The 23,580-nt window shown below is 53.0% G+C and overlaps 2 protein-coding genes across 3 annotated transcripts; one reads left to right on the plus strand and one right to left on the minus strand.

The window, feature by feature from the left end:
* Nucleotides 1–1,613: 1,613 nt before the first annotated feature.
* On the plus strand, nucleotides 1,614–10,884 carry PTRH1 (peptidyl-tRNA hydrolase 1 homolog). The gene is made up of 5 exons (XM_074973943.1): nucleotides 1,614–1,751; nucleotides 6,685–6,904; nucleotides 7,883–7,982; nucleotides 9,284–9,329; nucleotides 10,008–10,884. Exons 1-5 carry the CDS (start codon nucleotides 1,656–1,658, stop codon nucleotides 10,218–10,220), a joined length of 675 nt encoding a protein of 224 aa, XP_074830044.1. The 5' UTR covers nucleotides 1,614–1,655; the 3' UTR covers nucleotides 10,221–10,884.
* On the minus strand, nucleotides 2,686–21,221 carry CFAP157 (cilia and flagella associated protein 157). 2 transcript variants are annotated; one of them, XM_074973942.1, is made up of 9 exons: nucleotides 21,013–21,220; nucleotides 18,672–18,943; nucleotides 17,463–17,616; nucleotides 16,914–17,181; nucleotides 16,445–16,575; nucleotides 14,341–14,491; nucleotides 12,277–12,464; nucleotides 11,393–11,558; nucleotides 2,686–7,818 (listed from the first exon to the last, which is right to left on the minus strand). In XM_074973942.1, exons 1-9 carry the CDS (start codon nucleotides 21,156–21,158, stop codon nucleotides 7,780–7,782), a joined length of 1,515 nt encoding a protein of 504 aa, XP_074830043.1. In that variant the 5' UTR covers nucleotides 21,159–21,220; the 3' UTR covers nucleotides 2,686–7,779. The 2 variants fall into 2 exon arrangements, with proteins under 2 accessions (XP_074830043.1, XP_074830042.1); XM_074973941.1 differs by lacking the exon at nucleotides 2,686–7,818 and adding an exon at nucleotides 10,744–11,086 and having other exon boundaries at nucleotides 21,013–21,221.
* Between the last annotated feature and the right edge of the window lie 2,359 nt (nucleotides 21,222–23,580).

The raw sequence follows: 23,580 nt of genomic DNA on the forward strand, positions 1-23,580 counted from the left end.
GCACTTGCCCTCTGGTTTGGGGACATTTAGAGGTCGAGTTTTCAAGCTTTTCTCCCCAACCCTGAGGGCTATAAAGTTACTCCTTTTTCAATGAAATTCTCAGGTAATAACCTGAGTCTGGCACTTGGGGCTTTAAGATAAACACCACAAATCACAGCACAATAAAATCACAAGAGTTGCCAGCTCTGAATCTTGTCTACACTAGTGCTTCCGCCAGCTGTGGAACTATTGTAATGGTGGCTGTATAAGTGCCTTAGATAAATAGATGGCAGCTGATGGGCCATTTAGACTAGTTCTATGTCTACAGAAACCTGTTATCTCTATCATTTTCCTCCATTGCTACCACCAGAGCAGCTGTTACCAGAGGTAACAGTACATAGCAATAGTTGTAAGGGATTTCTAGGGTAGCTTTGTTAGTAACATACTGATCAGAGTTCAAGGATTTTTATCCTCTAATAATACTTTGTGTTTCTCTAGCACCTTCCATCCAAGGATCTCAAAATGGGTTGCAGATGTGGTTATGGCATACAACTGAGATTCCTAGGTTCTAGTCCTGGTTTTGCTACAGACTTTTGGTGTGACCTTGGACAAGTCATTTAATCTCTCTGTGCCCCATTTTACCAGCTGAAGCAGGAGAATAATTTCCTACAACAGTAGGTTTGGGAGTTAATTTCTTAAATGTATGTGGAGTATTTTGAGATGCTTGGTTGAAAAGAAGGGAGGTTCAATTAAAAAAAAAAATAGTACTGTGAATTAAGCCTCATTTTACTCCTTTACACCTGGATTAACCCCATGTTACAGAAACCAAAACACAGAGGAATGTTACCAAAACAATAGAACCCAGCAGTCCTGATGCCTAGATTCCAGGTCCATACTACCTCTGTATGTTCAACAGCTGTGTGGACCTGGGTTTAAAGCTGCCATTTACATCTATGATCCAAATGGGTAAAATAATTTGAGACGGGAATCCCATCCTGTGGATCATTACAACGTGATGTTCATCCCATAGTAGTGATGGAACTTTTTTTCTTGCCCAAATGTCAACTGAGGGAGACTTTTCTGAAGCATTCTTGTCCAGTGCTAGTGCCATGCAGAGTGATTGATATTGTGATACAGGGCCTTCATCCGCTATAAATGCATTAAAGCTGATTACATCATGAGACAGACAGGTCGAGGAGGGTTGGTCTGACCTGCCAGCTTTGATGCAGCCTGCAGGCATGAATCCTGTGCCTGGTAGCTCTGCCAACAAGCAAGCAGTTGAAGACCCTTGTTGCGTTACATAAGTCACCAGCTCTTCCACTCTGACAAAGGGACCAACAAAGACTAAACGAAAGGGTCCCTCATAAAGGAAACCAAGGGCAGCCGGCTTACAGTGGCTGAACACTTCCGCCCACAAGGAAGATGGCCACGTCTGCAGACCACGTGGCCTGCACCCTTCCAGCACCATAATCAAAATGGCCTCGCCCACCAAACCACGTGGTGCGATTCCCTTCTGCCCACAAACAAGATGGCACTGCCACGTGGTAGGGTGCGGCCTTTGTGATTGGTCGCCCTGGGCGTGACGCTTAAGAAGCAGAGCGGCTGCTCCTCAGGGGTGCTTGTGCCCTGAGGTCTCGGCAGCGCCGCGGCGGCCGCTCAGCTGGGGACAGAGGGGGATGCTGCGGCCGCCAGCCAAGCGCCTCGGGAGGTTACTGAGCCGCACCATGAGCCACTGCGAGGCCGATCCGCGCGCCGTCGGGAAGCGGGTCCTGGTAGAGTGGGCGGAGGGAACACTTCCGGGGTCACAGGGGGAGAGACGGCGCGGGAGGAGGGATCAGTTCCTGGTCACGGGGAGATGGGGTCAAGAGAAGGCAGCGCCTGTGGGGGAGCAGGGGGCGCCAGGGCGACGAGGTGTAGGCCCCCTGGGAGCTGAGCCCTTGGGTACCACCCAGCCTGGGCTCAGCGCTGTCCTGGGTCTGCTGGAGCCGGGGTCCGCAGCCGCCTTCTTTCTGAGCCCCCCGCTATAAACACGCCACAGCCCACCCGTGCCAGGACGATTGCTTTTCTCCATGTAAAATCTACGCCTGGCATTAAGGAGTAGGAAGCAGGGCAGTTGCCCGGGGGCCCACGCCACAAAGGGCACCGTGAAACAAAGTTGCCAGGCCTCAGGCTGCAGTTCTGCATGGTGGGGATTCAGCTTTCTGCCCTGTGCCCTAGCGAGTCTAATGCCAGCCATGCTTGGCGGACCCCCTGAAACCAGCTCGCAGCCCCCCAAGGGGCCCCAGATCCCTGCTTGGGAGCTACTGTGTGGAGGATGTCAGCACGACCCATGGATCAGACCAGCCCCTTAAGTTCCCCAACCTGCAGGAGCAATAGCTCTAGGCATCACTAGCCCATGGGCATGCTGGCTGCTTGCTGGAAGGCTGGTTTTCTGTTCCACGTACATGTTCCTTATTGAAATGGAGAAAGTACACTCAGATCTGAAGTGTCGCAAAGCACCCAGTAGGGTCTGTGCTTGGGGGGAGGAAGAGGGGAAAAGCGTCAGTGCACAGGTCCCAAGATTGTACCGATTTGCAGCCAGCAGTTTCACATGCGTGCTAGATGTGTGACCCCATGTGCCAACTCACTGCATCTGTTTGCATATAGACACACACCGTTAATTTTAAAACCATGATTCAGAACTGTATTTGAGTGGAACAAAATAGAAGTTAACAAATAGCATAATCCAGTCATAAGTTCTCCAGCCTCTTTGTGACTCTGTAGACCAGGGGTCAGCAACCTTTCAGAAGTGGTGTGCCAAGTCTTCATTCATTCACTCTAATTTAAAGGTTTTGCATGCCAGTAATACATTTTAACGTTTTTAGAAGGTCTCTTTCTATAAGTCTATAATATATAACTAAACTATTGTTGTATGTAAAGTAAATAAGGTTTTTAAAATGTTTAAGAAACTTCATTTAAAATTAAATTAAAACACAGAGTCCCCTGGGCCAGTGGTCAGGACCCGGGCAGTGTGAGTGCCACTGAAAATCAGCTCGCATGGTGCCTTTGGCACATGTGCCATAGGTTGCCTACCCCTGCTGTAGACTACATAGTTCGCAGGAGCAATCCCATCTCTTGAACCTTCCTCCCTTTGACACTTACGTGGCTAATGAGAACATTCACAGTGACAGTGGATAAGATAAAATATGCAAGGGGAGTGACAATTCAAGGCCAAAGCCAATGTCTGACAGGTTAAGAAGAGATTTCCCCCATGATCGGGTTATTTTCTAGTTGCCCGCTATTACAAAGGCCTTGATGTTGTATTATGAAATATGGGGTATGAGCCGCATAAGCAGCACTATACTGATCAAGAGGGACCACAGGTCTGATCTGCTTTGTCAATTTTTATGTTCCCTCCCAGCTATCCCACAACACACACGCTACCTGGTTCCCAAAATAATTCATTTTGCTGCCCACCACAAAGGGTTCCATGGATGATAGATTCACAACCAGTGTTCTAATAAACTAATAATGAACAGAAAACAAACAAGACTCAGGCCTGCTACCCCACACTTCCATCTATATATCCTGGTAATCTTTATACCTCTCCCTTTCACAACTGCATTAACCTTTGCAAATGTTTCATAGTCAAATGTGATAGTGTCACTATCCAATGTCATATTGTATGGAAATGCACCATACTTGTTCCTCCAACCCCTTCTTTCATCTCTCAGTGCATTGAATGCGCTGTTTACAATCACTGTCTGGAGTTCCTCCCCTCCAATCCCATCCCAGACCCTCTCCGATCCAGCTTCTGTACCTTGCACTCCACTGAAACTACTCTTACCAAAGTCTTTAATCATAGAATCATAGAATATCAGGGTTAGAAGGGACCTCAGGAGGTCATCTAGTCCAACCCCCAGCTCAAAGCAGGACCAATCCCCAACTAAATCATCCCAGCCAGGGCTTTGTCAAGCCTGACCTTAAAAACTTCTAAGGAAGGAGATTCCACCACCTCCCTAGGTAACGCATTCCAGTGTTTCACCACCCTCCTAGTGAAAAAGTTTTTCCTAATATCCAACCTAAACCTCCCCCACTGCAACTTGAGACCATTACTCCTTGTTCTGTCATCTGGTACCGCTGAGAACAGTCTAGATCCATCCTCTTTGGAACCCCCTTTCAGGTAGTTGAAAGCAGCTATCAAATCCCCCCTCATTCTTCTCTTCTGCAGACTAAACAATCCCAGTTCCCTCAGCCTCTCCTCATAAGTCATGTGTTCCAGTCCCCTAATCATTTTTGGTGCCCTCCGCTGGACTCTTTCCAATTTTTCACATCCTTCTTGTAGTGTGGGACCCAAAACTGGACACAGTACTCCAGATGAGGCCTCACCAATGTCGAATAGAGGGGAACGATCACGTCCCTCGATCTGCTGGCAATGCCCCTACTTATATAGCCCAAAATGCCATTGGTCTTCTTGGCAACAACAGCACACTGTTGACTCATATCCAGCTTCTCGTCCACTGTAACCCCTAGGTCCTTTTCTGCAGAACTGCTGCCGAGCCATTCGGTCCCTAGTCTGTAGCGGTGCATGGGATTCTTCCGTCCTAAATGCAGGACTCCGCACTTGTCCTTGTTGAACCTCATCAGATTTCTTTTGGCCCAATCCTCTAATTTGTCTAGGTCCCTCTGTATCCTATCCCTACCCTCCAGCGTATCTACCTCTCCTCCCAGTTTAGTGTCATCTGCAAACTTGCTGAGGGTGCAATCCACACCATCCTCCAGATCATTTATGAAGATATTGAACAAAACCAGCCTGAGGACCGACCCTTGGGGCACTCCACTTGATACCGGCAGCCAACTAGACATGGAGCCATTGATCACTACCCATTGAGCCCGACAATCTAGCCAACTTTCTATCCACCTTATAGTCCATTCATCCAGCCCATACTTCTTTAACTTGCTGGCAAGAATACTGTGGGAGACCGTGTCAAAAGCCAAAGCTCAGAACCAGTACTACAACCTCATTGACCTGTCATCTGCCTGTCAGCCAGGATGTTGGAATCTTCTCCTCCCTTGGCTTGTCTGACTCCATCCTCTCCTGGTTCTCCTCTAGATCTATAATTACTCATTCAGCATGTCCTTTGGAGGATCTTCCTCAACGGTCACTCTTTCTGTGGGTGTCCTTGGTCCCCTTCTCATCTCTGCGTAATCTCATCTGTGAACACAAATTCAGCTACCATCTCTATGCTGAGGACTCCCAGATCTACTTTTCTACTCCAGACCCGTCGTCTTCTGTCCAAACTAAAATCTCAGCCTGACTCTGACATCTGGTGGATATCTAGTTCAAGCTCAACATGGCTAAACAGAGCTCTGAATCTTTCCCCACAAGCCCTCCCCGCTACCTCCTTTCTTGATCACTGTGGACACCACCACCATCCTGACCGTCACTTAGGTCCATAACTCTGGTGCCATCTTTGACTCTGACCTCTCAGTCCTCACATCCAGGCTGTCTAAGTCTTGCCAATTCTTTCTGCATAACATCTCTCAGACATAGCCTTTCCTATCCATCCACACACATAAAACTGTTGTCCAGGCTTTCATCATTGCATTTCAATTACTGCAATATCCTTCTGTCTGGCTTTGACAAATGCAGTCTTGCCCCGCTCATAACTGTTCAGAATCCTGCTGCAAAGATCATTTTCTTAGTCTGTCACTTTGACTACATCATCTCTTTCTTTGAAACTTCCCGTTCTCTCTCTCTTCAAACATAAGCTGCTTCTCTTCACTTTCAAGGCCCTTCATGGCCTATCCCCACCCTACCTATCCTCTCTCTTTCACTGTGGAGACGTTGACTCCCACCTCTGATCAGCCCATGGTGCCAGCCTATCTCCCGCTTTCTCCTGTGCTGTGCCACATGTTTAGGAGACACTCCCCATAAACATCCACAAAGCTACCTCATTATCCACATTCAAATCCCTCCTTAAATCTTTCCTTTTCCTTGATGCCTAAAAAATACTTGATATCATCTCATTGTTTTCTTGTACTCGACCCATCTGACTGTATCATCTGTTTGTTTTATACTTAGATTGTGAACTCTTTGGGATAGGGACTTTTTGCTTTATATTTGCACAACACCTAGCACAATGGGATCTTGGTCCTTCCCTAGGGCCCCTAGACACTAGAGTCATACAATAAATGTTCCCATTTCTCCTCATAAATGACCTTATGATGCCATGTCAATGTACTGTGATTTCACAGCTGGAACTCACCGTCTTTGGATTATGCTCTTTGCTCACGTAGGGATAAGAAATCGCAGGACAGATACGGCTCTTAGTCACCCTATGGCTTCTCATTCCTGGAGATGGGAGGTACAGCTGGAATGAGTGGGGGGACAGGGATCACCTAGGTCGCTAAGCTCATTTGAGCATCTCACTCAATCTCAGCCCATCTCAATTCTGTTTAACAAGAGAGGGACAGGCCCTTGTAGCTACAGAGTCTGGCCCTTCAGTAATCAACAATGGACATGGTGATTGTCTTGCTGCTTCTGAAGGGAAGCAGCTGGTTTTGCTGGGTGAATTTCTTGCCGGGGTGGTGAAAGGAGCCCGGCTGCAGGGAGGGCAAATTTGATCCTCACTACACCACAAGGGCTGACTCTAGTGACTCCGTTTGGTTGGATGCTGATATAGAGAGAGTCCTGGTAACACCTGTTGCTGGTCCTCTTTGCAGGTGGCAGGGCTAGGGAATTATGGGCTGCGAGGAACCCGTCATAACATGGGCATGGCGGTGCTCAATCAGCTGGCCCAGAAGTTGAACATCGCTGACCAGTGGAAAGCAGACAGACGCTGCTGTGCAGACGTGACCATCACCAATGTGGAGGAAGCAGAGCTGGTGCTGATGAAACCTCGGCGGCTCATGAACATCAATGGACTCAGTGTAGCAAGTGCTGGTGAGTGACTCCGAACACCTCCAGTAGCCAGCTGAGGGATGCATACAACTGTAGCCTTCCAGGGACCCTTGTGCTTCACCTTTCATCTTCTTAGCCAGAGGGGACCACTCAGGGCTGTAAGCAACAAGTCTGAAATACCTGCCCTGGAACTACAGGGCCCACTCCTGCCGAGGTCAGTCTCCTTTTTCTTTTCTATGGAGCCAACGATGTGACAACTCTTAGGACTTCCTGGTTGTTCCGTGGCCATTCAGGCAGAAAGACAGTAAAAGTAGACCAAGCTCAAGAACCTAGCACTTGAGCTAAAGGAGAATATCCATTTCCAGTATAGGGCTTATGACACACAGTTGACCATATCCAGTTCTGTCCAGTAGAGGGCAGTGCACACACACACACAATCTCCTAAACCCATTACTAATTTTTCACACCACCCTTGGGAGATGGAGAAGATTAACTGAGTTCCATGCAGTTTGCCATTTTGGCATCTCTAGGAAAAAACAGGTGGCAAGGTTCGGAACCAAGGTCCTGAGGGCTCTGCACGGACATCAGAAATCCCAGGGCAGTTTTCAGAACAGTCAGGCTTTTCCCTGGCGTGCTGGGCTATGAGTTCCGCTCCTCACACTGTTGCACAGCCTGCTGCAAGCTAGTTGGCTACGACCGTCCCGCCCGCTGTGTTTCAGGGGTGTGGACTGTAAAGTACTTTTGGCCAAAAGACAATAGCGGCGCAGAGCAGTATCACGTGGTGCAGACATCAGACAGCTCCAGTGACAGCGTGTGCAGCTAGTTTGCCAGCATGGCTGATAGTGCATTCCTGAGGTTAGAAGTTCTCTTCGCCCTGCTATGCACTTCCTGCCCTCCACGTCCCCTGTCATTTTTTATCACTGACGCCTGCAGTGTCCTCCTTTAGGTCCCCGAGGCTGTGGGATGGTGAGAGATGGATTTAATTTTTCCTCACTTCTTGTGCGTTGTTTCTTTCTCAAGCTGAAACTTACAACCTTGGGGTAGAAGACATTTACCTCGTTCACGACGACCTCGACAAGCCGCTGGGGAAGATGGCGATAAAGTTGGGAGGCAGCGCAAGGTACGAAGGGAAAGCCCCTGTGGAAAATGACCTTGAAAGATTTGCTTGAGCTGCATCTTACTGTGTGCTTTTTAAAAGGGGCCTTTGGGGCTGTGACTGTCCCATCTCCCCCACCCCCAGGACTGCAGAGATGGCAGCAGATTGGTGGCAGAATCTTTCTGCAGTGCCCTACAAGCTTTACCTTACATTGGTTTACTCTGCTGTCTGCCCAACCTCCTGCAGGTTCCAGTTCAAAGCACCAGCTAAACCAGAGATATTTCAATAAATTGGGATGGCCTCAAATAATGGGCTCTGGCACTAGGTGTGCAGGAAACAACTGGTGCCCAGGCTGCTGCAATAAAATACAGCAGTGACTGCCCAGAGCCCTGTTAGGCAACCTCCCCGAGTCACACGTTTCCTAGCTTGATCGACACTTGAGACCGAACAGAACCTAGACCTGTGCTTGTGGTGACAGTGACGTTTGATTGAAGAGTGACCTTTCTGAATCAGTTACATTAGCCACACACTGTTCCCTGGGGTCTCCCCTCTTATTACCATATGGTCCATACTTGGCTGTGTTCAGGCCTGCCCAATGCAGGCAGCGTGTGCAGTGTGTACTCCCTTCTCCAGCAGTTGAAAGCACTGGGTGCCAGAGCCCCGGCTGGGGAGTTCAGTGCAGGGCACGGGACATTCTGGATCTGCACAGCCATATCCCTAGCCAAGTACCCTCTTTGGCAATACCCCGTGGCAGTGGGTCACCCAGGGGGTTTGGCCCAGCTCAGAGGCTGCTGCATGTAAGTGAGGCCTGCTCTGAGTATAAGACAGGGAATCATGAGCTCCTCTCTGACACGGATTGCCCCTTGGGCCATGGGCGTGCCACTTAGGGTCTGATTTTTCAGAAGCGCTGAGCACCCAGAACTCCAGGTGCAGTCTGCAAGACAAGGCAAGCCTGCCTGGGGCTTCCTCTGCACAACGTTGCATCAGTTTCCCAGTGTGGATACTCAGATGTTGCTTTGAGTGACTTGTGCTTTAGTCTAAGCCTGAATAAGCTTAACCGTCCTAGGCTGCTCTTACACTGAAATCCAAGTGTCCGCATGGACTTTGCACCAGCTTAACTAAATTGGGGTAATGTCACACCTCTCGTTAAATCAGTAGAACTCTCTGTGTAAACAAGCCCAGTGCCTAGGTCTTCTGTAAAGGGGGATAACGGGGCCTGTTTGTACAGAGCAAAGAGGAGGGAAGAGTTTAGTGTGAATCCCATGGATGATCCCTCTGAGGTTCTCATCTACTCTCTGACGGCTGGTTTCTCTTGCTTTCTTTAGGGGGCATAACGGGGTCCGTTCCTGTATCAGCTCCCTGCACTCAGATGTAAGTCGGCCTTGCAGGGTAAAGAGCTCTATCCTGCACACATCTTAGCAGTGCATATGTAAAGCACCATCTCTCCCCAGCCCCAGAGCCCCCTATGAGCCACCCTCAAGGCCTTAGCCTCCCCTTGTGTTTGTGTTAGCAGACTTGGATCTTCATCCCCCGCTCCCAGCCCAGCCCTTCTCACACGTGAGTGGTTTCTGACTCGTCCATGAGCCAGGATGTGGAAGCAGTTAGCTAAAGTGGAACCACATGGCCTGGCTGGGAGCTCAGCCCACCAACTTAACTGCGTTTGTTGGACGAAACTCTTTCCAAGCTCATGTTTGCTGGAGCCCAGCTCGAACCCAGCTACAGCAGAGGGAGACAAAGGAACAGAACAGGACACATGCCCAGCTTGCCGTGTGGGGCTCAAGTGAGGCACTTAGGATTCCCTTTCACTCCACAGGCTCCCCCTTTGACTGGTCCCTGGCTAACCAGGGTCTCAAGGCTCCCCTGCCCTCCAGCCCCACCTCAGAGCCCCCAGTATCTGCTTTGGCTCCAGGCCATGCCAAGCATGTTTAGCACTTTGTAGCAACTGCCATGCTGTACCGAGATCCCAGCTCGGGTGAATGCAGGCCCCAGGAACAGGTGGCGATGGGGAGAGGACACACAGCACATGCTGCATCCCTTCTCTCCCTGCAGTGCATGGTGCGGCTCAGGGTTGGCATCGGCCGGCCAGTGGGGGAAGCCATGGTGGATCACTACGTGCTGGGCCGGTTTGCCAGCGCTGAGCACGAGGTCCTGCAGCGCGTCCTGGAGCAGGCGGCCGACCTGCTGCTGGAACACATCCTGCAGAGGAGCAGTGGCAAGGACCGCCCGCCCCCTGGCGACAAGGGGGACAGGACCCCTCATTAACCCTTTGAGCTGGGGGAGTTTTTATGAATATGGTGCCGACGGAAAGCAGTGGTCCTGGACTCCTTCATGGGCCTCTGGGCACAGCTGCCAGTGTGGGCTGGGGGAGCTAAGCAAAGAGCACTGACCCCACAAGTTGTGCTGTGTGGGGGCAGGTGCCAAGGGAAGCTCCTGGCAATGAAACTGGTGGGGGAGGTGGCAGACTGCCAGGCAGGTGCTATTCCTGCACCCCCCATGTCAGGTGACAGGCTTCTCCTCCCAACCCCATTAGCGCTGGCAAAGGCAGCCCGGTAGATGGCTGGCTCCACATGGCCAAGTGCCCGTGCCTGGCACTTCAGCACCCTGCAATGTGGGGAGTAAGGAGGACCCCGAGAGAGAGTCCAAGCCCCAGCCAGGCTCCACCCTAGACCCCAGCTAGGCTTGTCGTGTTCAGGGGCGCCTGCCTCCTTGCCCAGCTTGAGACCACTCTGTCCCAGCAGCACCTTGTCCCTGCCCCTGCAGAACAGGTCTGGGACTTGGTGGTTGTGCCCGGTCTCAGCTTTCCTTGTTCGTCCTTGGTTCCCAGCCAGACATCTCAGTAACTCCATAGGTTTTATAGGGCAGTTCTGCATAGACTGTACAATAAACCCAGGCACCCAGTCTGCACACACTTTGCCATCTATGCTCAGTCCCTCTCCTTTGTGCAGGTGTCCTGGGGGCAGGGGAGGGAGCAATCGGCTGGCAGAAAGGGGTGCTCACTTCCCCCCCCCCCCACCATTTCCCTATTTGGTCAGCAGGCCCTGCAAGGAGCGTCTGGCCGCTATCTCTGGCAGGGGCAGAATCGGCTGCTGCTTCACCTGTTTCTCCTCCGACCAGGAAGTCATCCGTGGCTGTTGGGAAATTGGCAGTGATTCAAACACTGTCACACCGGTCACTACATCCCTCTATGGGGGCGGGGCAGGGCAGGCCAATGCCAATGGCGCTTGGATAAGCTTTCCTGACCCTGTGGGTCCGTGGAGGGAACCATTAGGAGCAGGGACAAGGGGCTGGGAGTCAGTCTTGGTGCTCACCTCAATCCTCAGCCTCTCTGCTGAGCCTGCCCAGCCCTCCCTGTGTGACTCCCTTTCTAACCTCCCAGGATACCCCTGCCCTGCAGCCAGCTATGCCCATGCCCAGTTGGCCCAAGCCCCCCTCACCTCTGTGGCACTGGTGTAGGTGCGGACGGTCCCGATTCGGGTGGTCTTGGACAGCAGACCCATCTTGCTCATGCTGTGGAAGAGCGGCACCCCCTGCCCCTGGTGAGCTAGCAAGTGGTGCGAGATGACGGGAGAGGTCTTGAGGCACGGGGCTGGGTGCAGCTGGCTGGAGCAGAGGAGAAAGGGGATGGGTTAGACCACGTGACATGGGGGCGGCAGGGGTCACTGAAGGCAGAGACTAGAACGGCATTGGCAGGAAGATACTGCAGGCTCTTCAAGGTGGGAAGTAGAGTAAGGGTAGGGTGCCTCTTAGGGTGAGCCTCCCCAGCTCAGGCTTAGCCAGGACAGGCTCTGGAGGCAACTGTGAACAGCAGTCACTGGAGAGGATCAGCCAGCTTTGGAGGTGCGGGGGAGCAAGCAGACAATCAGAGACCAGAGTGGAGAACTGCACGCTCAAGGGATCAGCAAGGGGAGCAAGATGGAGCCAGTGCAGGTCGGTGTGGGTGGGAGGTCACTGCCGTCAGCATGCTGGTGGGAGGCCTGTGGGGAATGAGCTAAAGGTGACCTCTGAAGGTCTCATCTGCCGTGCTTCCCCTGGAGGGCTCTAGGAGAAGTCGGGGGAGATGGGAGTCGTGACATCACAGGAGCAGGGAGGCAGGGTTGTATGACAGCACAGAGTTGGAAGGCAGAAACGCAACCACATGTCACACAGGGCTATAGAGATAACAGAATAGAGGCCAAAAAGGTACAACCCCATTTCTCTCCCCTTTGCCTCTGGGTGTCTGGCCTGGCCTCCAACTGGGACCTGCCTCTCTTGAGTGCAAAGAGATGCTGGGGCAGGGGCTGTATGGGGAGTGGGGCTATTCCCTGCATTTCCTACTCACCTCTCTGCTGTGGACTCCAGTCCATGCTCCCTGTTGGCCATTTTCTGGGGCCCAAAGACCTGCTCCTGAGGCGCGGGCCCAGCCGTGCTCGCCCGCCTCAGCAGCCCCAGCAGGCTCCGCAGCATCTCCTGGTGACGCAGCTGGAACATTATGTCGAAGTCTCCATCCTCCTCATCAGACGGCCTGTCCTGCAGGGCGATGAGGCGGGGGAGGTGAACCAAGGGGAGGGGAGCCGGCACTGCAGCTCCTGCTCTCCCCCCTCCCCCCATGACTTCAAAGCACAGGGGTTGGACCCCCACTGTAGGCAGAGGAAGCCCCACAGCTCAGTCTCCACTACCATTGCCCTGGCTCCTGCATTCTGAGTGCACCCAGAACCCGGCAGCTCCCGTAGGCGAGGGAGGTGCCCATCTAACAAAGGCTCAGGCCCCACGGCTGTTCAGAACTCTGCTGGGACAGCCAGCCGGGAGCTGGAGCCGCTGGGGGTTGGGCTGCTTGTAGCTCGAAGCCAGACTTTAGTGGGGTTCCCTGGAACAGCAGCCCAGCATCTCTTGGCTCTTCCCCACCGACTCCACCTCCCCACAGCTGGAGGCTTCCCGTCCCCAGCACAGGATGTGTCATCGGATCCTCACTCAGACGCAGCCAGGGGTTCAGTAAGAGACTCCGCACTTGGCGTGATGGGAGGATTTCTAGTACCACATGCAATAAACACCATGTATGTGCTGGGTTAGGGCGTCTGCCCCAGCAGCCTGCAGCATGGACCCAACCTCCCCCATGACTACCCTCCAACAACTGGACTCCACCATCTAGCACCCCCTATAGGGGACAAGAGAAATTACAGTAAGTCCAGCCAATGTAGCCCTGACACATTCTGGTTTGGTGCAAAATAAAGAGCCGGACACAGCTGCCACAGAAGATATAGTGCCATGGTCCAAGGTGGGTGTTTGTACAGAGCAAGATGCTGGTGGCTCTGATCTGAAAGAGTCCAGGGCTCTGGTGTGGCCAGGGCAGACCCCTTACAAGGCACGGCACATGTGCCAGGACATCTCACCACAATGTTTGCTTGGAGGCACACCACCAACATGAGGCCATTGTGCCCTCCCAGACTATCACAGCATCCACCTTAAGTGACACAGCATCCCCGGGATTGGATGCAAAATCCATTCCTATTAATTTCAAGTCTTCCCTAATTGACACAACATCCTCATTGCCTGATGCAAAATCAATTCCGGGTAAGTCAACAAAGCACTATGACGTGAAACCCCAGATAGTTCAGGACTCTGGAATTGTCCCAGGAGCCAGCCTCTCAAGATAGGGACAGAGCCAAGGACAAGGGCAGTAGACGGGCCAGTGGTTACGGGACCAGCCTAGGTCTCCAGAGGCCTGGGTTCAATTCCCAGCTCCACCGTGTTGTGGGGGGATACTACCCAGATCCTACTAATGGGGGCCATACATAAGTACCCAAGATAAATGGATACAGCTCAAGAGCTCTCAGTCAGGGGCCTCTAACTCTCCTTAGCAGGATTTTGGGCAAGTTCTTTTATGTTACAAGAGCTCATGAGTTTCCCAACAGTTTGCTGCCCCACAGCCTGCACCTGTGTTACCCTGTTCTTAATGAAACCGCTTTGCTCTCCACAGCCTCTCCTTGGAAAGAGCTCAGAGAGCCTCTACATACTAACAGACCAAGCCTCACCAGCCCATGGGGTAGGTCAGTATAATCATCTCCATTTTACACATGGGGAAACTGAGGCACGGTGCAGCGATGTGCCTTGCACAGTGTCCCACAGCAACATTGTGGTAGAGGTGGGAATAGAACCCAGGAGTCTTGGTTCCCAGGCTCCTGCAGACAATATTGCTCCCTTTCTAGTTCTCAAGTCTTTCCTAACCTTTGACCTCTGTGATCCTGGTGGTGGCTTATGTCCACTGGTGCATCTGTTCTGTTCTAGCTTTTGGGAGCAAACCAAGGAAATGTCGCCATCTCAGAAGCATGCTGGGCTCTGGCCTGTTTAATGCCAAGCAGCCACCAGAACACGTCCACCCCAATCCCCGAAACTGTGTGAGTCTCACCTGCAGCAGGTCCTTAAGGGCTTGGACAGCCTGGTTCAGGATCCTCTCTGCATTCCTCCTGAGCTTCTGCTCTTCCTTTAGGAGCTTGGCCTGACTCTGCCCTTCGTCCATCTTCCTCCTCACCTCCTCCTTCAGCTCCTTCAGCTCTTGTCTGCAGGGAGGGAGCCAGACAAGAACAGCCAAGGGTGAGGTAGCAAACAGCCACTTCACCTCAGGGTGCTTGGAGTGCAGGGAAGTGTGCATCACCTCCAGCAGGCCCCAGACAACTGTGTGCGTGTTCGCATGCACTTGTCTAAATCAGGTTCCCCAGGGAGGTCTGTCTGTCTGTTCATCCAAGTCAGGTCCCCAGGCATATATGTGTCGTTTGTCTGTCCAAGTCAGGTCCACAGGGAGATGTGTGCATGTGTCTGTCTATCCATCCAAGCCAAGATCCCAGGGAGAAGTATGTATATGTCTCTGTCCGCCTGCCTGCCTGTCAGCCCACCAGGGAGATATGTGAGCACAGGAGGTAGGTCTAAATCTGGTCTCCATGGAGATGTGTGTCTAAGTCAGGTCCCCAGAGGGGCTGAGGTGGGCTAAGCCCCCTCTGCACATCTGTGGAAGTGAGGTCTCCTAGAGAGTTTACTTTCCAAGAGTTACACCCCCAGTAGGTGCCTGGGAACACCAGCCTCCCCTTCCCCATGGTAACTCCCACCCCGTGTGGGGTTCCTGAATGTCTTGTACAAAACACCAGGCTGCAGCTGGCTGAGCAGAGTGGCCCTTGCTGGGCAGGATGCGCTCAGAGACCAGGCACTGACAGAGCATCAGTCAACATGGCTCCGGGTCAGGCCTTTTGGGAACCTGTGTGTAGCACCAGGCACAGCAGCTCTTGTGGGGGGCCATGACAGAGCCTTGCTGAGTCTGTCAGAGGGTTGAGCAGGTTGAGGTGACACAGACACATTCAGGGGAAGCATAATCCCAATAATACTCGGTCCTTTCCTAGTCCCTCCCATCCAAAGAGCTCCAAGTGCTGTACAGACACTGCTTAGTTAAATGTCACAAGGGCCCTCTGAAGCCAGGGAATGGCTATACAGGGACCACTTCCCTCAGCTCTTAAATGCAGCCACCTCTAGGGTGGAAAGTGGCAATTATTTAAAAACACAGCACAACACTGCATGGCAGTTTAAGTCAAGAAGTGAAGACTCCCAGGTCAAATTGCAATTGCAGAGGGCATTGAGCCAGGACACCTCGGTTAACACCGCAACTCTTCCAAGTTCCCACTCTGTGGGGTTAATGGGCACAAGGGGTCAGGACTAGACCTGGTCAAAATATTTCCCACAGCACAATTCTCCATGGAAAAAAGCACTGTCGTCAAAATCAAAATGTGTCGATTTCAACGTTTTCAATGGGAAAAAGTCCAGATGAATTCCATTGACTTTCCTATTGCATTTTGAAAAAGCAAAACGTTTCCTTTTGGCTTCCTCATTTTGATTCATTTCATTTAGACATACTAAAACGTTAACTATCTACTCAATTCTATACTGTGTTAAATGCCTAATACTAAACACCAATATTTTAACATAATATTAAAGTTTAAATTCAGTGAATCAAAATGAGAAAGTCAAAACTGAAATGTTTGACCTTATTGAAACAAAATGATTCAACATTATCAGAATGAAATATGTTCGCAGCGCCAAGTCGACGCCGACTGGAATTTTTGCTTTGTTACCAATTTCAAATTTTTTATTCAGAACAAAAAGGGGTTTTGAAATGTTGGATTTTCCCGTGGAACTGAACTTCCAGCCCCCGCCCGCTGGAGTCAGGCTCTGCGTTGTGCGTCTCATGGAAGAGCTATACTGCACCACGCTGAGCTTGCCGTTCCAGAGGCAGTGCGCCATTTTCTGAAGCACTGACCCGAGTTCCTGTAATACCTGGGTTTCCCTTGAAGGTCTCCCATCCAACCTGGCCTGGCCACACTTAGCCTGGGAAATGTGATGGGATCACAGCACAAGGACTCTGCTTTGCCTCTACATGGCCTTGCAACAAGACCCGGCTGTGGCACGGGAATGAGATCTGCCGCTGGGACCGCGACGGCTTGCTGTCGCCTCCACTCTGCTCTACGTACCTTAGTGCCTGGTTCTCCTTCTGCAGCGTCTCATGGGCCGCCTTCAGCTGCTGCATGGCCTCCTTCTGCTGCCTGTACTCATCCACCAGCACCTGCTGCTCCTTGCATTTATTGGTGAGCATCCAAATCATCTGAAATGAGCAGCAGGGACACAGCTTCGGCATCAGGAGACAAGAGGGACGTCTCAGGCACCAGCCTCAGCCCAGGCTCCCTACCCCCTCACTGCCGCCCACACACAGGCTGCAAGTTGCCCATGCCCACTGTCAGGTCCCTACTGCCAAGATGATGAGCCACTTGCACTTACATGGGGTCTGAGCAAACTCTAGGGCAATAGTGCTGTCAGGGAATGAGGAGACCAGGCCCTGAAAGACACCACATGGTCCCTAGGGGCAGACAAGCTGGAGCAGTAACAGGACCAGAGCCTGGCTTCAGCACCCCGCATCCGTCTGTGCAATGGTTGAGCTCTGACCTTCTGGTTGCTGAGGCTTTTCTTGGTCATCTGCTTCTCATTGTGCTCCAGCATCCCCAGCTGCTTCTGCATCTCAGCCTGGGCCTCCTTCAGCATGTCGTTCTCCTGGATGAGGTCATAGCTGCGATCAGACATCTTGGCCAGCTGGACATTGATGGCGACATTCTCGCGGATGGTGCGCTTGGTGGTCTCGGCCATCTGGCTGTTGGAGACCTTGCGGAACTCAGCTGCCACCACATTAACACGCTGCATCATCTCCTTCTTCAGCCTGCAGGAGTGGGGCGTGTGCGTATGCACACAGGACACACAGAGAAGGTCATCACTCCTGGGGCAGGGCCCACCGCAGCTGCAAACGCCTTGGCCCCGGCAAATCGGACCCCAGTCCAAAGGATTAGCTCCTGCCCAAGGTCCCACAGCAAGTCAGTGGCAAAGCCAGGAAGTGAAACCAGGGCTCCCAAGTCCCACACTTGGCACTAACCAGGAGTCCACACTCCCACCTTCAGACTCCAATGGGGAATGACACACAGTCAGTCTCTGTCTGTCACTGACCTGTCTTTGTCCAGCACAGCTTTCCTCTCCAGGTTATAGATATACTCCTTGTGATTTTCCTCTTGTTTCTTCAGCTGCTCCTCTAGGGCTGCAAACTTGCCCATGAGATCCTCCTTCTGGATCCTGAACTCCTCCAGCGCAGCCAGCTTCCCACCTGCCAAAACAGATCACTTAGGACCCCAGAAGGACCATTGGGGGCTTCCATGCTTAGCCACGGGGGGTCGGGAGGAGGGCAAAGTGCTTCGACAAGCTGGCAAACCCCACTGTGAGATTCTCCCCAACTGCTCTTCACACCACACACCTGTTCTGCATCTTCTTAACCACCCTGATCACAAACTCTATGGAGCCAGGATTGTTTCTTTAGTACATTTGTACAGCACCTAGCACAATGGTGCTGCTGTAATATCAATAATACAGGGCCAGCATATGGGGAAAGCTTGCCCTGAGGCTGCCCAGGCTGTACCTGCTATGGGGACCAGCAATAGACAGCAGCCTCCAGCACTAGAAAGGAGCCTTCCACAACCCACATTGTGGTGGAAAGAGAGGGAGGCTCACATGTGTACACATAGTTACCAGATAGCAACTGTGAAAAAACGGGATGGGGGTGGGGGGGTAATAGGTGCCTATATAAGAAAAAGTCCCAAAAAACAGAACTGTCCCTTTAAAAACGGGACATCTGGTCACCCTATGTATACACCACCTCTGTCTCCACACCCCCATGTGTCCTCCTCCACACGCAGCTGGAATTAGGGCTGGTCAGAAATTTTCCACTGAAACTCTTCTGCGGAAAATCAGGTATTTGACTAAATGAAAATTTAAGATTTTTCATCAGAAAACTCAAAAACCTTCTGCCAAAGGCCCAACATTGTTTTGGTTTTCAGCAGCTTTGGGCCAAAAAACCATTTTGCACACCCTTTTTATTATTACTAGAAGTGTAATAATAGAGTGTTCTGCTGAAAACAAAAAAAATTTTTCATCAAAAAAAATGTCTGGGGGTGTAGGTACAAATTCCCACCCACTCCAGCCAGAATATTTCCACTGACCGTTCTCCCACCAGCCCGTGGCCACAGCCCCAGGCGGGAACTGTTCAACCCTCAGAATTCCAGGCTCTATCCCTGCACGGCAGCACCAGCAGCCCCCTGCCCCAGGAAGAGGGACCATGGGGCAAGGGGGAAAAGGAAGGGTCCAGTCTGAGCCAGGGCACATTACTTAGCAACATGTTCTCCGAAGTGAGCTGGTCCTTGGTCTCCTGAAACTCGTGTCGAACCTGAGCCAGCTGGGCCTCGAAGGCGTCCTTCTCGGATTCTTTGGCCTGCTGCAGGCTGAGCAGCTGGTCATTGATGTCAGCGATCTCATCAACCCGCTGGTTCAGGGTCTTCTTGAGAAAGGCCACGATCTCCTTGTTGTCATTGGCCATCTGATCGTACTCCACCCTGAAGAGGGTCTCGTTCACCTGCAGCTCGTCCCATTTCCGCTGGTACCTGCCAGGGGGAAGCAGCGCCGAACAGACAGTCAGACAGCAGTCTCCAGGATGGGCTGATTGCCTGCCCCTCACCTATATATAAGTTGGTCCAGCCTCTCCCAGTGCCTGGGCGCAGGCCCAGGGCATGCACGGGAGCACAGCTCACAGCTGATTGCAGTGGGACTGGAGAGGGGGACTATTCATGGCTAGGGCCGTACCAAATTCACGGTCCATTTTGGTCACTTTCATGGTCACAGGATTTTAAAAATCAGAAATTTCATGTTTTCAGGTATTTAAATCTGAAATTTCACGGTGTTGTAATTGTAGGGGTCCTGACCCAAAAAGGAGTTGTGGGGGGGGTCACAAGGTTATTGTAGCAGGGGTTGCAGTACTGCTACCCTTACTTCTGCACTGCTCCTGGCGGTGGCCCTGCCTTCAGAGCCGGGCAGCTGGAGAGCGGCAGCTGCTGGCTGGGAGCCCAGCTGTGAACGCAGAGCCGCCGCCAGCAGCAGCGCGGATGTAAGCGTGGCCTGGTCTGGTATCGCCACCCTTCCTTCTGCGCTGCTGCCTGCAGAGCTGGGCCCCTCAGTCAGTAGCCGCCGCTCTCCAGCTGCCCAGCTCCGAAGGCAGCAGCGCAGAAGGAAGGGTGGCCTGGTCTGGTATCGCCACCCTTCCTTCTGTGCTGCTGCTGGCAGGGCACTGCCTTCAGCGCTGGGTGGCTGGCCAACAGTCGCCGCTATCAGCCACCCAGCTCTGAAGGCAGCGCAGAAGTAAGGGTGGCAATACCGTGACCCCCCCAAAATAACCTTGTGACCCCCCTGCAACTCCCTTTTGGATCAGGACCCCCAATTTGAGAAACGCTGGTCTCCCCTGTGAAATCTGTATAGTATAGGGTAAAAGCACACAAAAGACCAGATTTCATGCGGGGGAGACAATATTCCACGGTCCGAGATGCATTTTTCATGGTCATGAATTTGGTAGGGCCCTACTCATGGCCCATTCCCCTGCACTCCCATCCAGCAGCTGGGGACCCCCCAGCCCTGTCCCAGGATGGGAAGGAGACGAGAGGTGGATACCAGAATGGAAGTGGACAGATCTCTCTGCCCAGCCCTGCCATTCTAATTCCAACACAGGCGGCCAAAGTGAGTCCTGCTGCAACCAGGTAAGGTGCCTTGATTTCTGTGGGAGCTGCACCTGCTTACACAAGGACTGAATTTGGCCCATGGACTCAATCCAAAGTGTCTGGGAGCAGAAGAAAGAGAAGCTGCACCTTTGACCCAGGGCTTCACCTCACCCGCACTATAACTGGCTTCTGCAGCATCAGCGGTAAAGGGCTATCATGAGCCTAGATAGCAATCATCGTAACACCTACACTCCTGAAACACCTGGCCCCAGAGCATGTTGCAAGCCGTGTTTACAAGAATCATTTCACCCCGCACTGAAATGCAGCCGTCTCTGGGGAGGGGCACGGGCAGCTCCGTATACGGGCACCCTTCACCCAGCACTGAAACGCGGCCGTCTCCGGGGAGGGACAGGGGCAGCTCCGTATACGGGCACCCTTCACCCCGCACGGAAACATGGCCGTCTCCGGGGAGGGACGGGGCAGCTCCGTATACGGGCACCCTTCACCCCGCACGGAAACGCGGCCGTCTCCGGGGAGGGACAGGGGCAGCTCCGTATACGGGCACCCTTCACCCCACACGGAAACATGGCCGTCTCCGGGGAGGGACGGGGCAGCTCCGTATACGGGCACCCTTCACCCCGCACGGAAACGCGGCCGTCTCCGGGGAGGGACAGGGGCAGCTGTTCAGCCCCAGCAGAGCGGGGCTTTGCGGGGGCTGCCGGCCGGGTCCCCCATGGTGTATGCGGCGGGGAACAGGGGCCCCGCCCTGAAAGGGCGCCGACGATCACTTGAGGAGGCTGCGAGGAGGGGCTGCCGGCCGGGGGGCCGCCCCGCGGGCTGCGGCATTTGGCCCCGCCGGTGGGCACAGACCCCGGGGCGGGGATCCCGCAGCTCGCCCGGGCCCGGCTCCCCCCGTGAGCCCCTCTGGAGCCCAGCCCAGCCCCCCGCGGGAGGGGACCCCGCACCGGGCCAGCCGCTCCTCCAGGTCCCGGATCTGGAGCAGGTAGAACTCCCGGCTGTGCTCGGCCAGCGGCTGCTCCGCCTTCCCCTCCGGCCTCGGCTCCTTGCCCGCGCCTTCCTTCTGGCCGCCGCCCTTCTTCTTGGGGGCCATGGCCGCGGCGGGCAGCGGGGGGAGCCCGGCGGCCGCTGGAAGAGCCTCGCGGCACCCCGCGTCGCCGGGGCAACGCGCTGTACATAGCAACGGGGGCGCGGGGCTTAAAGGGCCAGGCGCCCGCGGGGGAGGGGGGGCAGCCTCTAGCCCCCCCCCGCGGGACCCCGCAGGGCCGCCCGCCTGGGGATCCCTGGGCTGTGCCCTTCGCCCAGCTGGGTCCCCTGGGCTGGGGCACCCCCAAACTGGGGACCCCTGGCCTGGGCCCTCCATCCAGCGGGGTCCCCTGGGCTGGGCCACCCCCAAACTGGGGACCCCTGGCCTGGGCCCTCCATCCAGCGGGGTCCCCTGGGCTGGGCCACCCCCAAACTGGGGACCCCTGGCCTGGGCCCTCCATCCAGCGGGGTCCCCTGGGCTGGGCCACCCCCAAACTGGGGATTCCTTGGCTGGGCCCCCCCCAAACTGGGGACCCCTGGTCTGTGCCCCCAGACTTTGCTGCCCTCCATTTCCCCCCCAAGGGCGTTCCCTGTACTGTGCACCCTCTGACCCTCCTTAAAAATCAAAGAGCTCTTAAAGTGCCCCCTGTAGGTTGCTCCCTGGATCCCCCAGTCTCTGACACTCCCCCCTCCAACATCTTCCCCCCTGGTGAAACCCCTTTAACATGGCAATGAGCATGCAAAAGCCCCCCACCCCCATCATGAATTTGCACTAGATTAGAATAGTGCGGAGCTGCAGTGAAGACACCGTCCCCTGCTCAGCTTGGTTTAAAGCAGCAGCTGGGACTTTGGTTATACACACCAAGGGAAATACCACTGCTGTGGATGTAAAAAGGTGGGACAGAGGAAGGCTGGTGCAGTGGTTAAGGCTCCAGTCAAAGTCTTAGATGATGTGGGTTTAAATCCCTGCTCTGCCACACGTTCCCCATGTGACCATGGGCAAGGCACTTAGTGTCTCTTGGCCTCAGTTCCCTCCCTGCAATTGGGGGATAATAGCCCTGCCCTACTTCACAGGGGGCACATGAAGATAAATACATTTAAAGGACTAGGAGGTGCTCAGATGTTCGAGCTTCATATAAATAGCTAAGATAGACAGCGGCTGCTTAGGGAAGTCACACAGGCATGGATGCCTTGGGATATAGCCAAGGATTTGTTCCCTATACAAAATCTAGCATGATTTGGCCACTAAAGTATCATAGAATCATAGAATATAAGGGTTGGAAGGGACCTCAGGAGGTCATCTAATCCAACCCCCTGCTCAAAGCAGGACTGATCCCCAATTAAATCATCCCAGTCAGGGCTTTGTCAAGCCTGACCTTAAAAACTTCTAAGGAAGGAGATTCCACCACCTCCCTAGGTAACGCATTTCAGTGTTTCACCACCCTCCTAGTGAAAAAGTTTTTCCTAACATCCAACCTAAACCTCCCCCACTGCAACTTGAGACCATTACTCCTTGTTCTGTCATCTGCTACCACTGAGAACAGTCTAGATCCATCCTCTTTGGAACCCCCTTTCAGGTAGTTGAAAGCAGCTATCAAATCCCCCCTCATTCTTCTCTTCTGCAGACTAAACATCCCCAGTTCCCTCAGCCTCTCCTCATAAGTCATGTGTTCCAGTCCCCTAATCATTTTTGGTGCCTCCACTGGACTCTTTCCAATTTTTCCACATCCTTCTTGTAGTGTGGGACCCAAAACTGGACACAGTACTCCAGATGAGGCCTCACCAATGTCGAATAGAGGGGAACGATCACGTCCCTCGACCTGCTGGCAATGGCCCTACTTATACATCCCAAATGCCATTGGCCTTCTTGGCAACAAGGGCACACTGTTGACTCATATCCAGCTTCTCGTCCACTGTAACCCCTAGGTCCTTTTCTGCAGAACTGCTACCGAGCCATTCGGTCCCTAGTCTGTAGCGGTGCATTGGATTCTTCCATTCTAAGTGCAGGACTCTGCACTTGTCCTTGTTGAACCTCATCAGATTTATTTTGGCCCAATCCTCTAATTTGTCTAGGTCCCTCTGTATCCTATCCCTACCCTCCAGCATATCTACCTCTCCTCCCAGTTTAGTGTCATCTGCAAACTTGCTGAGGGTGCAATCCACACCATCCTCCAGATCATTTATGAAGATATTGAACAAAATCGGCCCCAGGACCGACCCTTGGGGCACTCCACTTGATACCAGATGCCAACTAGACATGGAGCCATTGATCACTACCCGTTGAGCCCGACAATCTAGCCAACTTTCTATCCACCTTATAGTCCGTTCATCCAGCCCATACTTCTTTAACTTGCTGGCAAGAATACTGTGGGAGACCGTGTCAAAAGCTTTGCTAAAGTCAAGGAACAACACATCCACTGCTTTCCCTTCATCCACAGAGCCATTATCTCATCACAGAAGGCAAGTAGATTAGTCAAGCATGACTTGCC

The sequence above is a fragment of the Natator depressus genome, chromosome 16 (genome assembly GCF_965152275.1).
Source record: "Natator depressus isolate rNatDep1 chromosome 16, rNatDep2.hap1, whole genome shotgun sequence".
NCBI classification, from domain to species: Eukaryota; Metazoa; Chordata; order Testudines; family Cheloniidae; genus Natator; species Natator depressus.